The sequence below is a fragment of the Perna viridis genome, chromosome 7, assembly GCF_037379345.1.
Source record: "Perna viridis isolate PV_CMFRI_1.1 ecotype Kerala chromosome 7, ASM3737934v1, whole genome shotgun sequence".
Lineage (NCBI taxonomy): Eukaryota > Metazoa > Mollusca > Bivalvia > Mytilida > Mytilidae > Perna > Perna viridis.
In genome coordinates, this window is record NC_142451.1 from 419,382 (window position 1) to 432,414 (window position 13,033).

General features: G+C 33.7%; 1 protein-coding gene across 5 annotated transcripts in view; it reads right to left on the minus strand.

Moving 5' to 3' along the window:
• LOC148610852 (endophilin-B1-like) overlaps window positions 1-13,019 on the minus strand; it is a 28,801-nt gene extending 15,782 nt beyond the window's left edge. For 4 of the 5 annotated variants that reach the window (XM_088590656.1, XM_088590657.1, XM_088590655.1 and 1 more), the window contains exons 1-5: window positions 12,788-12,945; window positions 7,744-7,885; window positions 6,772-6,900; window positions 3,011-3,144; window positions 1,661-1,747 (exon numbers count right to left, since the gene is read on the minus strand). In XM_088590656.1, coding sequence (XP_088446782.1) covers window positions 1,661-1,747; window positions 3,011-3,144; window positions 6,772-6,900; window positions 7,744-7,885; window positions 12,788-12,859 — 564 coding nt within the window. In that variant the 5' untranslated portion in view covers window positions 12,860-12,945. Of the gene's footprint in view, window positions 1-1,660; window positions 1,748-3,010; window positions 3,145-6,771; window positions 6,901-7,743; window positions 7,886-12,787 lie in introns of all 5 variants that reach the window. The other variant, XM_088590658.1, reaches the window with a different exon arrangement.
• Window positions 13,020-13,033: the final 14 nt, after the last annotated feature.

Genomic DNA, 13,033 nt, shown 5'->3' on the forward strand with positions numbered 1-13,033 from the left:
TACCGGTGCACCTGGTCTATGCTCCCAGTTTTTAGGAGTCCCAGTTGCTCATCTGCTTTTGTTACTTTGTATGTATGATTTTAGTTACTTTATGTTCTTTGTTGTGTATGTCTGTTTTCCATGTCTGGTCTTTGTCCCTGGATTACATTCTTTTGATTACTACTATAACCTTGGTTCCCTTGATTACTCTTTCCTAACCAGTATGTTTGGTCTGTGCTCCTCGTGTTACTCATTTGCTTCAGCACATTAATCCTGTGTTTTTTTCTCAGCTTTCTTGTGTCCTGACATGAGTTTAGAATGTTGCTGTAACTTAGGTTGGTTTAATTAACTATTTAAGAACCATTAAAATAATAAATATTTTACACAACATCCATCATTAACCATTAAAAAAAATATGCTAATATTCAAACAATATAAACCTATTTTAATAAACAAATAAAAATAGTGTCACCTTCAGAACTAAAGAAAATTCACCCATAATGAACACATTTAAAGGAATCCAAATAAACAGAAAATATTTCGATATCATCTGAATGATTACACAGACTATAACGACAATAACTAAATACACTTATCTGGTAGACCAATGATAAACATACTTTAACGACATTAAAACATTCATATGGTGATGTAGGACTAACCTCTATCAGAGCCAACGTTTGGGGTCGAGAGGTTGGCTTGTAAAAACAAAAGGTAGAAAGATTACCTTTGTTTTCTATGAAGTACATTTTTGTTAGAAAGACCAACACACAAAGTTATACAGCTAAGATTAAATGCACAATAATACTTCCAGAATAAACCAAAGCAATAGTTATGATACTACTAAATAAAATGTCATTTATAATTGTCAATCCTTTATAATATTTGGATTTTACTTCAATTTTTCATGTTATTTTAAGAAACAGGACATTAAGTGATACCCTACACATAATGGTGAAAAAAGGGGGAATAGCAAAATTAATTTGAAAACTACATTGTGGATTTTGATGAAAAGTGAACTCAACCAGAATTTTATGGTAGTAAACAACTATGCAAAGTTTGTACAAAATTCAATGAACCATTCTCAAGTTATCATCAGGAAAATGTAGGGGGACTGACAATTAACTTTCAAAGGGAATAATATAAAACATCCCAATCTTCATGTGGCTGGGGTTTAAAACAGGTCTAATATTAGACTAAAAGTAATTTTTCATACAGGCCAGTGTATTTATAATTTTTCATACAGGCCAGTGTATTTATAATTTTAACAAGTCATATAGCCAAGAGAGTTGATTTGTTTCATATGATTATGTCGAATTAAATATGTAGACAATGTGGTAACATTATTAAAATCATGAAAATATCAGTTAATCAAGTTTTGATAAATTTGATGAAGCTGATTCTTTAATAACAAACAGACATTGATTGTATACATTGATTACATACATTACTGTTTATTTTTTATTATAGTGAGTGACTGCAGGCATGTAAAGCGAATCTGTCTAGTTTGGTATGTCTGTTGTGTCACTGTAGGTATTAATTACATAACCTGTCTTTTTTCTGAGTGTGCCTAATTTTTTTTAATACTTTGCCTCCTAGTCTGTCACATACCAAATGACATTGTATTTAATGATTAATTACACCTAGACTATATGCATATTGTATAATTCTATGCACATACCTGTGTATTTTGTGATTTTGCCCTTCTGTTACGTGTCTTTGCTGCATCTAAATCTAGTCGTTTAGTTTCTAGAATTTTTTTCTCTTTCTGAAAAGAGAAGACCAAATAAATATATGTAGCATAAATTTTTGTAGGTAATATATGTGTGAGTATCAATGAGTTAGGTGGTATATGTGTGAGTATCAATGAGTTAGGTGGTATATATGTGAGTCTCAATGAGTTCTGTAAGCAGAATGATAGCACCTACCCATATATACCCTGTACAGACTGGCCAAAGTTAACATTATTGACCCTGAAAATGCTCTTATCTAGATGACTTATAACTTTTATAAAGACCAGGCCTAGGCACCACAAAATTTAAAGTCTGAGAATATTATTTATATCCATGGTTACACCAATAAGTCTTTAAAATTGATATTGTCACAAACAGTTACGAACTTTATCAAACTTAAGTAATGTTGTGGCAGTGGGATGCTCTCTTTTGCAGGTTAATTCTACTGTCAAAGACATTAGTTTATTTCATCCTTTAATGATGACTAAGTATATAAATTTTTGTATTAATAATTTTCAAAATGTACAATAGGATAAGGTCAGGAGACGAGCTCTGAGCTTTATTCCATATAATACAAACCTATATGGACTTCAAATGTATGATAACATTAAACAGAACTGTGACAAACATCAATAATATTGATTGGGAGACCATGTGTTACCATCTATTTACCATGTAAACTGTTCAGAAAATCTATAATTCTCTTGCATAGAACATATACCTACATGTACATACACCTAATTCAATAATAATTGATGAAACTTTATAGGATAAACATGCATATAGTTAGAAGTTTAGGCCTGACTGATACCACAAAATACATATCATCATCAACAGATAAAAATACCATCAATAATTTATACGTAAATTAGAGTGAATAAAGCCATATTCTCTGATCTCATAGTATTGCAGGTATTACAAGTATTAACAGAGTGAACTTCATATTTTTCTAAAATTGTGTATTTATTCCATTTATAATTTGTTGTGTTTTGTGTTTTTTGTTGTGGTACGTCTGGGATGGCATAAGATGTACATGTATTTTGACGCTAAAATCAATGTATGATACTTTTTTAACTTGATTTATTGATGGGGATACAATTTTACAGCATTCTGTATACTTCCAGGCAGCCCCTTGAAGTCACTACCTAAGTTATGTCTTTACAGTTTTTACAAGTGCACACATTTAACAATGGAAACTTATATCACAATTTTGTGATCCTACACAATGAGCTGAGGAATTAATATAAAAAAATTGTGATAATTTGTTATATATAATTGACATTAAATAGCATAGTCACCTGAATAGTTTTCATGTCACCTTCTAAGAAGTTTCGGAGAGGCTGAAGGAAATTATTGGCTGTGGCTTGTACAAATTCTTTCTCTGCATTTCCAATGTTAAGCTGTGTTTGACCTGTTTTGACTAAAGCATTGCCTAAAAAATTCACATAATTGATCTAGTAATCACAGATACCCCAAACTTCTGAACTGTCAAAGTTAAAAGTTTCCAGAACAAGCAAGAACAAGAAATACAATTGCCTGTGCCAGCTACAAAAAGTCAAAAGCACTCTTATGTGTAACTCATCCTTTCTTTCAAATACAATGGAAATATGGTAACCATAAAGAATCATGTTTATATATAATGCTTCACAAAGTGTCTCTAGATACATGTACGCCCACATAGATGGAACCCTAAAGTGATCAGGCAAATATAGACACAAAATTCAAAATTGATACAGAATTTTAATTGTGATTTAATATTTGAAAATAAGTATATGAAAATCTAAAAGGATCTTACATTACTAAAAAAATAATAATAAAATCATGATAATTTCTTAAAACGTTATTCTGCAATTATGGAGAAATCCCCACTTTTTTATGATTGAAGTCCAAAAATTCCTATTTAAAGTAACTCAGAAATTTATAACAATTGAAAAAAGAGATAACATCATAAGGTAAAAAACTATTTTTCAGTTTCATGAAAATGGGTTTGACCAGACCTAAATTATAAGTTGCATGCAAAGATCTTTAAAATGTGTTTTAATACATCTTGATGATTTGACCCTTGAGAAAAGTGTTAAGTCTTGGACAAATAGCTAATGGGGTATATTGTCTTGGTAAATTTTAAACCGGATTTGAAAAGGTGATTACAGTGGTTCAAGACTTCAATAAAAAACTTAAATATTTAATTTTTGAAGTTTTGAGAGATGCCAAGGCAAACACGCAACAGAAGCACAAACAATAACTAAATACCTAGACCTAATGCTTACAATGTTATGATTGGTCGAGAAACAACACTGTCAACATTCACAAGTAAATGTTTCTAGTCTGACATTGTTGTGACAGTTTGTTCCATTCTATTAGATCATTTGATATCTATTTCAAATTCTCGTGTCCATATATCAAACACTGACAAAAGATACAGAAAGATGTACATGCATTGTGATTCAAGATATGGAACATTACCTTTACAAACTTGCATATCAATGATATAACTGATACACACTTTTTGTAAAACTTCATAAAAACAAACAATAATAGGATAATTAATTGGAAAGAGTGAATAACTCATGCCAAGAACGCATTAAGATTTAACTCGTGCGCGGAACAAGTTCCACACACTCATTTAATCTAGGCGTTCTTCGGCACTCGCGATAATATTTTGGTTAATCATGATAACCTATTGATTTTCCTATTTATTATATAGATTTTTGCATTATTCATTTTTATTGTCAATATAAATTTAAATTTTGTGAACGGCAGATTGATATTCGTGTTTTGACGTTTTGGCGGAAGAAAGCGCAAGAGTATCAATGAGTTAGGTGGATTACAAGTTAGTATCAATGAGTTAGGTGGTATACAAGTGAGTATCAATGAGTTAGGTGGTATACAAGTGAGTATCAATGAGTTAGGTAGTATACAAGTAAGTATCAAAGAGTTAGGTGATATATGATTGATTGATTGATTGATTGTTGGGGTTTAATGTCCGAGCAGCAATATTTCAGCTATATTCAGACGATGAACATGAAATGGATGATAAAATGAACATGAAATGATGATGAAATGAAAAATGGGATGGGACACAAGGACAGTAGGGTCGACAAATTTTGATTGCCACTAGAAAAAGGGAGGGAAGGGGAAGGTCGGGCAATTTAGCCTCCTGCGGCGGAGCGCAGTGGTTCCTACTCCTATCGAATACCACAGCAGGGTTCTTTAACGTGCGAGGAACTTGGCATCTTTCCCAACACGATGCACCACTATGGTTTGCGGTCAGGTTTTCCGTATTATAGCCTGACAACCCCAGCATGTAACATGCCAGGGGTACCCCATTCCACCACCTGGGGCACACATCCCAGTTGCTCTGTGGGCAGAGCGCCTAGCCCCCGGCTAGGTTTCTGAGCACTATTTAGTCGCCTTTTACGACAAGCTTAGCGCTGCTGCAGGCCTATTCTTTTTGATATATGAAATTACCAAATTTATTTTACAGTGTGAATTATCAAAAAAATTACACTGGGAACATTTGGTAAATCACTGCTATCTGTATAATAAATTAGGATAATATAATAACAAGTCATCAAAGATACAGAGACTAACTTAAGTCATCAAAGATACAGAGACTAACTTAATACCTGGCATATGTCACGTCCCTTATAAATTTAATTCTGCATTTCTTCCTCTCCAAAGATTTCAATAATTTTTTCCCCTACCTACTGACCCAAGCTTCAAACCATTGGGTAGGGGAACAGCAAACAAACATATTTTATGTTTGGCCCCACTACTGTGTTATAGTCCGAAAATCATAATATCACCCCTTTTATGAATAAAGTCACATAATACTTAATTGTATAAAATTGGAATTTAACAAAAATTAAAAGAGAGCTTACATCAGTATACATAAAAAGTTTCATTGACATTGCTGCAAGGGGGTCTGAGTCATAAGCCAAAAACAGAAAATCTCCCCCACTTTTGTACCAAACTGAAAAATTGAAAGGGAGCTGACATCAATAAAAAGAAACAATCCACTACTTAAGTTGTGTGAATGGTGGATGGACAGATGTGTTATGATTGGTCGAGAAACAACACTGTCAACATTCACAAGTAAATGTTTCTAGTCTGACATTGTTGTGACAGTTTGTTCCATTCTATTAGATCATTTGATATCTATTTCAAATTCTCGTGTCCATATATCAAACACTGACAAAAGATACAGAAAGATGTACATGCATTGTGATTCAAGATATGGAACATTACCTTTACAAACTTGCATATCAATGATATAACTGATACACACTTTTTGTAAAACTTCATAAAAACAAACAATAATAGGATAATTAATTGGAAAGAGTGAATAACTCATGCCAAGAACGCATTAAGATTTAACTCGTGCGCGGAACAAGTTCCACACACTCATTTAATCTAGGCGTTCTTCGGCACTCGCGATAATATTTTGGTTAATCATGATAACCTATTGATTTTCCTATTTATTATATAGATTTTTGCATTATTCATTTTTATTGTCAATATAAATTTAAATTTTGTGAACGGCAGATTGATATTCGTGTTTTGACATTTTGGCGGAAGAAAGCGCAAGAGTATCAATGAGTTAGGTGGATTACAAGTTAGTATCAATGAGTTAGGTGGTATACAAGTGAGTATCAATGAGTTAGGTGGTATACAAGTGAGTATCAATGAGTTAGGTAGTATACAAGTAAGTATCAAAGAGTTAGGTGATATATGATTGATTGATTGATTGATTGTTGAGTTCAAACTGAAAATTTGAAAAATTGAAAGGGAGCTGACATCAATAAAAAGAAACAATCCACTACTTAAGTTGTGTGAATGGTGGATGGACAGATGTGTGCAATCTGTGAATGGTAGATGGACAGATGTGTGCAATGTGTGAATGGTGGATGGACAGATGTGCAGACACTGGTATACTATAATATGACCCATCTAAATAGGAAGGTGTATAATAAATTGGTAAGTATCCACACATCATAAAAGTTATAAATCTATTTGATTGTAAGAAAATCAAACTGCTAAACCCCTGTGATATACCTACCATAGGATGTACCTGGACCAAATTCATTTCCAGCATCCACCATCATCTGACCAAGAAGTTCATGATTACCTACACGATCTCGCTTCTTTTTATCTAACTTTTCATAAAAGAAATCTTCCATACGGACATCTGAAATGTAAAAGATATATTTGACAGACCTTGTGTACAAGTATGATAGAAGTAAAATTAAATTTCAACAATAAAATAAGGCAAAATCAACATTTTTATAAAATGACAATGAGATTTTATAATTTTATGCTTTGCCTATGAGAGACAAAGCTAATTGTACTGAAATAACAACTTTTATGGTGATGCACAGCTATGTTATAGGTTGGTGATGCACAGCTATATGTTATAGATAATGTCTCAACCATTGGAGAGACTTCCTGGAACACTATCTCTCCACTTGCATGAAATGTTCAAACAATTGTATGCCTTTTGGTTCATTGTTTCAGATCCCTACAAATGTATAGAACATTTCTGACGATTCTTCATTGATAAAACTGTAACTCCTGTGTGAATGCAAGATAGAGAAATATAAGGCACTTGTGGGTAAGAATTAATTGGTCTAATGAGGCTATGCAGACTTAAAAAAACTACAACAAAAGGTGTCTGAGATTTCCAAATCTCACTTGTGCTTGATTCTTTTTCTCACTTTTGAGGTGTTTTTTTTTTCTTATAAACCCATATGAATTTAACTGTCCAACATTTTACAGCTGAATGTGGTCAATGATACATTTTGAACATCATGACCAGGTGTAAAATATATAGGTCACTTCACTACAGTCACTGGGCCAACAAACTGAATTCTCATTCTCTTTTAAAGCATCTCAAATGGGTGTCAATTTTTCTACCAGACACAATTTCATGCACCAAATTACATGTATATCATAATACATGTACTTGTAACTTTAACTAAGATCTTCCTGGTATACATGTACATGTATCTATACTTTTTGTATATATACTTACTTGGATTTGGTTGTAACAGACATTCAGTCTGTTTTAAAACTTTTTCAGTCCATATCTTAGTTTTGTCAGCCCTTTGTAACAAGTTCTCAAAATGTGCATCTAACTCGGTTTTCTCTGCTTGACCTAATTTCTCTTCTGTGAACTGAAACATGATAAAAACAAGAAATTTCAAACCAAGAAGAAGTCAAATATTCCTCAGATCCTCTACACCTCTTAATATTTCATTTGGATATCCATATGAATTTGTTGGTTTCAGGTAAAAAACAATACTCAATTAAAAAATTTGAATTTCAGTTGTACATACATATAGTGCAGGGATTTAGCCAGGATTTTCAACCCATTAATCACTTTTGCATAAGACTAAATCTCAATACTGTTTTTTCTTTTCGCGTCGCAAATTTATCAGCATGCATGTATATACATATACTTATAACAACTATATTATAAATAATAACATGTTTATTTCTATTTCAGCACTGGTATATAAATAACAGATAATTCATATTAATAAAAAATATATAACAACATACAGTTTCTACATTAGCAACTATTCATGAATAAAAAATGCAAAAAAAATACTTTGTTACTGTGTCATACATATCATGTATGTAAAAATCTAAAAATTATATACATCAGCTACTATTGTTGGCATGTGTCTAAGAATGTAAAGCACTGTTTACTTGATCAGTAATGCATAAACCTCCTGTCCTTAGCCATGCACCACAAAGTGAAAGCCCTCTTAAAATCAAAGGAACCCATATCAGAAGGATGGAGACAAACCTTAAGAAGGGTGTTCACTGATTCCACCTTCAACCTATTCCTCAGACTGGTCTTGATCAGATTGTACCTACTAAAGCCCCTCTCACAGCAGAAAGAAGACAATCAGGGAGCAACTTAGAAACATAAGGATAGTCATCAACTGCCCTAGGATAACAAAGAAGACAGAGTATCTGCCATACTTAAACCTCTATACCCTACAAGAACATGCCTCATCATAGACCATTCCTCTCTAAAATGCACCTCACTGATCAAAGCACTGTACTCACCCTTGTCCTGTCCAAAATGCCTACAAAGAAAATCCACATGAACACTGCCATAGGAAACAAGCTCCCGACTACCCTTCTCTGGAATCAACTTGGGATCAAAGATAGAAAGAGCATTGAAAATGTCCTGTGATGGGAAACGACTCTGAAGATTAGAAACTAACTGGTCAATAAACCTCACCTTAAGATCGTCAAAGTTGGACTTCTGAGCTGCACTGTACTTGATCAAGTTACCATTGAACATGAAATGACCCTTCTTCTCAACATCAGTAGAAACCTGAGACAAGAATGACTTCAACCTAGGACCTGGAGTAGTTTTCATGTCATATCTTTGACCACTCTGGTTTAAATTTTGACTTTAATAGTCGATCACTGCGACTCTTTGTAGTAGTTGACTTATTTTTAGACTTTTGACCTTTAGGTACGTCGTCATGTGACGACGAACTAAAATAGTTCGTAATGGCGGACATAGTTGCGATTCAAACTGTGATTGAAATATCCAAACATCTTTCCATTTTAAATACATACGATGACACTTTGAGTACTTTGAGAACGTGTCACAGCGCTCAACAAACAAATCATTACCATTAATTAATTTGTTTGTCCGGATAATTAGCCTCAACCTGGTGATCAAGCAAGGTGTGATCAAGGGTGATGCAATCAAAACATTGGTCATGATTGTTTACTGTAAAACCCTAATTGGCTTGGGAAAGGTAATAAAGTTGTCAATTATGGGGTCATGGGAACATCAGAAGCTTTTTTATCGATATTTTTTTGTTGGGGAGCGAAATATCAAGAGACGAATCGTGCACAAGAAAAATTCGCCACTTTCGAAAATCATTCATCAATGGCAAAAATGGCGAGCGCTAGCTAAATCACTGTGTAGTGGTAGTTTAATCAAAAGCTTTGATGTAAGATTTGCACAGTTTCCTAATACAAACACACAGTTCAATGCCGGTAGAATTCTCTGTAATTTGAAATCAAAGTATGTGTTATTGTTCAGTAGCATTTCAATATTGACATGACGTAATAAGCTCTCTTTACTCTTGTTAGAAGGTGGTCATGCAATACCATTTTTTTTTTCAAATTTCAATTTATTTCCTCATAAAAATCAGTGATTATGTCGGCAATATAGGGCTTGAAACAAATTGATGTTATATTCCCTGGGCAATGCACAATATGACAGGTGAAATGAATTAGTGTAGACTGCATAAGCCTGCATAAGCCGTAGGTGGCAAATTGGATAATCCTAAGTACATAATGTTGCATGCATTTTAGTGCTAGGCAAATTCCCATCGATACAGGAAGCTGATATCCGAAAGCAAACAATATCTCTTACAACGTATGCCCCACCTTCATGTATGTCGAGCCGAGCCGAGCCAAGCCAAGCCAAGCCAAGCCAAGCCAAGCCAGACAGACAGACAGACAGATGAAATGGCAAGGTGACTCTAGGGAGAAGTGGGAGTGGCTAGGGAGAAGTGAATGCATACTTGCATCCTTCACCAACACTTTTTTTTAATTATATATTAATATGTTACTTACATGCACACAATATAAGCAGGCATTTTTATTTGTTTATTTTCTTCTTAGATTGATTCCCTGTCCCACTTAATCTGTAATGGTTTCTTGTTAAAAATATCCAATCTCTTGATATAAATTGATCAAGAATATCAATTATCATGTTCAAAATTTGTTACTGACAAATCAAGACTGAAACTTTATTGACACACATTGTAGTGGTAGGTACAAACTTGTAAAGAGTAATCAAAGGAACCAAGGTTATAGTGGTAACCAAAAGAATGTAATCCAGGGACAGAGACCAGACATGGAAAACAGACATACACAACAAAGAACATAAAGTAACTAAAATCATACATACAAAGTAACAAAAGCAAATGAGCAACGCAGACCATTAAAAACTGGGAGCATGGACCAGGTGCACCGGTAGGGTAAGCGTCCTCTGCTTTTCTAGAAACACCTGCCAAGTTGCTCATAAAAAGTAAAGTCCGGGGTAGACGAAAGAGGAAAGGAAACCTATGACATGTTGAACAAATCAGTTTTCATGGATACACCGTAACGATCCACGAGTTCATGATGACGACCATATAACTTCTGTAGTGATGACTTCAATCTTGTAGCAACATAACCCTGTTCCAGAAGCTTATTTGTTAGAATTCTAGCGCCATACAAAAAGTCTGCATAGTTTCGGCAAGCTCTGGCATAATATATAAGTTGTGATATGAACACTCCATATGCAGGTGCTGAAGAGAAGTTGCCACAGATGAAAGGAAAGTTGACTATGCTGAATGAAAAGTCATTATGTTTGTCATAAAGTGTGGTCAATAGTATTCCTTTACCATCAATTTCTATGAAATGTTCCATTGAAATATAGATTTTACTGTTCAGTTATGAAACAAGAAGATCAAAAGAAACGCTTTGGGTTTTCTACCAAATTATCAATGGGGATAAATTTAATCCAAGTCCCAACAAACTGCATGAGTAATTTGCACATTTCATAATGGAATATAAATGATAAAACATGAATTATCATAAGCTGGAGTGAAGAATGTTCATTCCATATCCAGTGTTAAACATTTGTAACGAAAGCTGATTAAAATACTTGCTTGTAATTGAATATTTGATAGATTTGAAAGATTTTCAAAATTTATTTTTTCTTGAATGGGTACAATTTTTTATTTGAATTGTTATCAGAAGAGAGATAACTCTTATCAAAATACCACTTAAAAGATGGAGTACAATCCCGATCATGGGTGATGTCTAAAAATTTCTGATGCTGATGCAGAGCCTTTGAGCTGAAACCCTAAACACTCTAGAAGAAAAACCTAAGTCCTTTAATTATTTTTGTCAGCCCTGCTATATTATTTAATACCAAAATGGTAAAATTTGTTATGATATATGGTTTTTATTGTCCTTACACGTTATGCTATTGTCACGGTTTGAAATATGTATCATTGTATGGGCCAAAGTGTAGGTTGTTATGGTTCAGTATCAATAAGATGATTATGTCATATCTGTAAACATTCGGATGCCGTTTTGACCAAAAAAGCTAAGATTCGATTTGTATTCAATCAATGAAGCTAGCTAATGTTTCCCAGACTGGACCCTAACCCAAAAGACCTTTATCATATTCCCAAATCTGACTTTGTTTTTTTTTTTTTTAATTTTAAACAACGGACAGCAGCAGACTTCAAATTCAAATATTTTACTTATCGTAGCCGCGACAGGTACTTGGTTACTTCTGAATAATTAATTTCAAACCATTTAGCTACTTAATGAAGTCTAAATAGTTTAAGTTTGAAAGAAAAATGTCTGCTGTCCTTCCTTTCCCAAATGAGACCTCCAACCAGGTTGCCGTATGTTGGTTACAAAGTATACCGAAATGAAGCTGCCATGATGCTGTTTTTAAGCTCCCGATTTTAAGTGCACAAACCAGTTATTAATCGTTTTTCTGGCCATTAGGATACGACCCAGTTTATATTACAACCACTTACGCTCCCTTCGGGACCTTAACATTAATACATGTACTAACTGCTGCAGCTTCTTGCACCCATCACTTTTTTTTTATCAACAGTAAACATGGTAAAAGGGATTTGGTGGGATTGACAGTAATGCTACTTTGGCAACATAAGGGGTAATCAAAGTAAGCCTTTTCTCGTATTATGTCTCTTTTATTTAATTCAGAAGTGTTTCTTATTCCTCATCATTCACATTAGCATACAATACATGCACATTTATGTACAAGCAATGGAAATATTAATCAGCTCATAACCAGCAAGCTTCATTATAATTCTAAATCCACGTCTCAACCCTTTGGGTGACTCACCAGGACATGACACACTTCTATATAATAAAACAAATCATCGTTTCGTTTCAAGCTGTACCATTAATTAGACTAGAAATGTTGATTTAATGACGTAAAAAAATTGCCATGTTTTTTTTCACGTGGCTCGACACTGTAATTGTCCCTTTATAGCGCGTACCTGAACAGCTCTGTTGAAAAGTGTACCAGCATCTGCAGCAAACTTCTTCATTTTGAATAAACCGTTATCCATAATGAGCTCATTTGATTGATTTCGGGGTTCATACAATCACTTCCGTGTATCCCGCAGTTAATATTTGAGGCTCCAAAAACAATTAAATCAAAATATAACTACAATATTATCGAAACGCTTAAATAATTTTAATCTGTATTATCTTGTCGTGACTAGCTATATTACTAAAAAAAA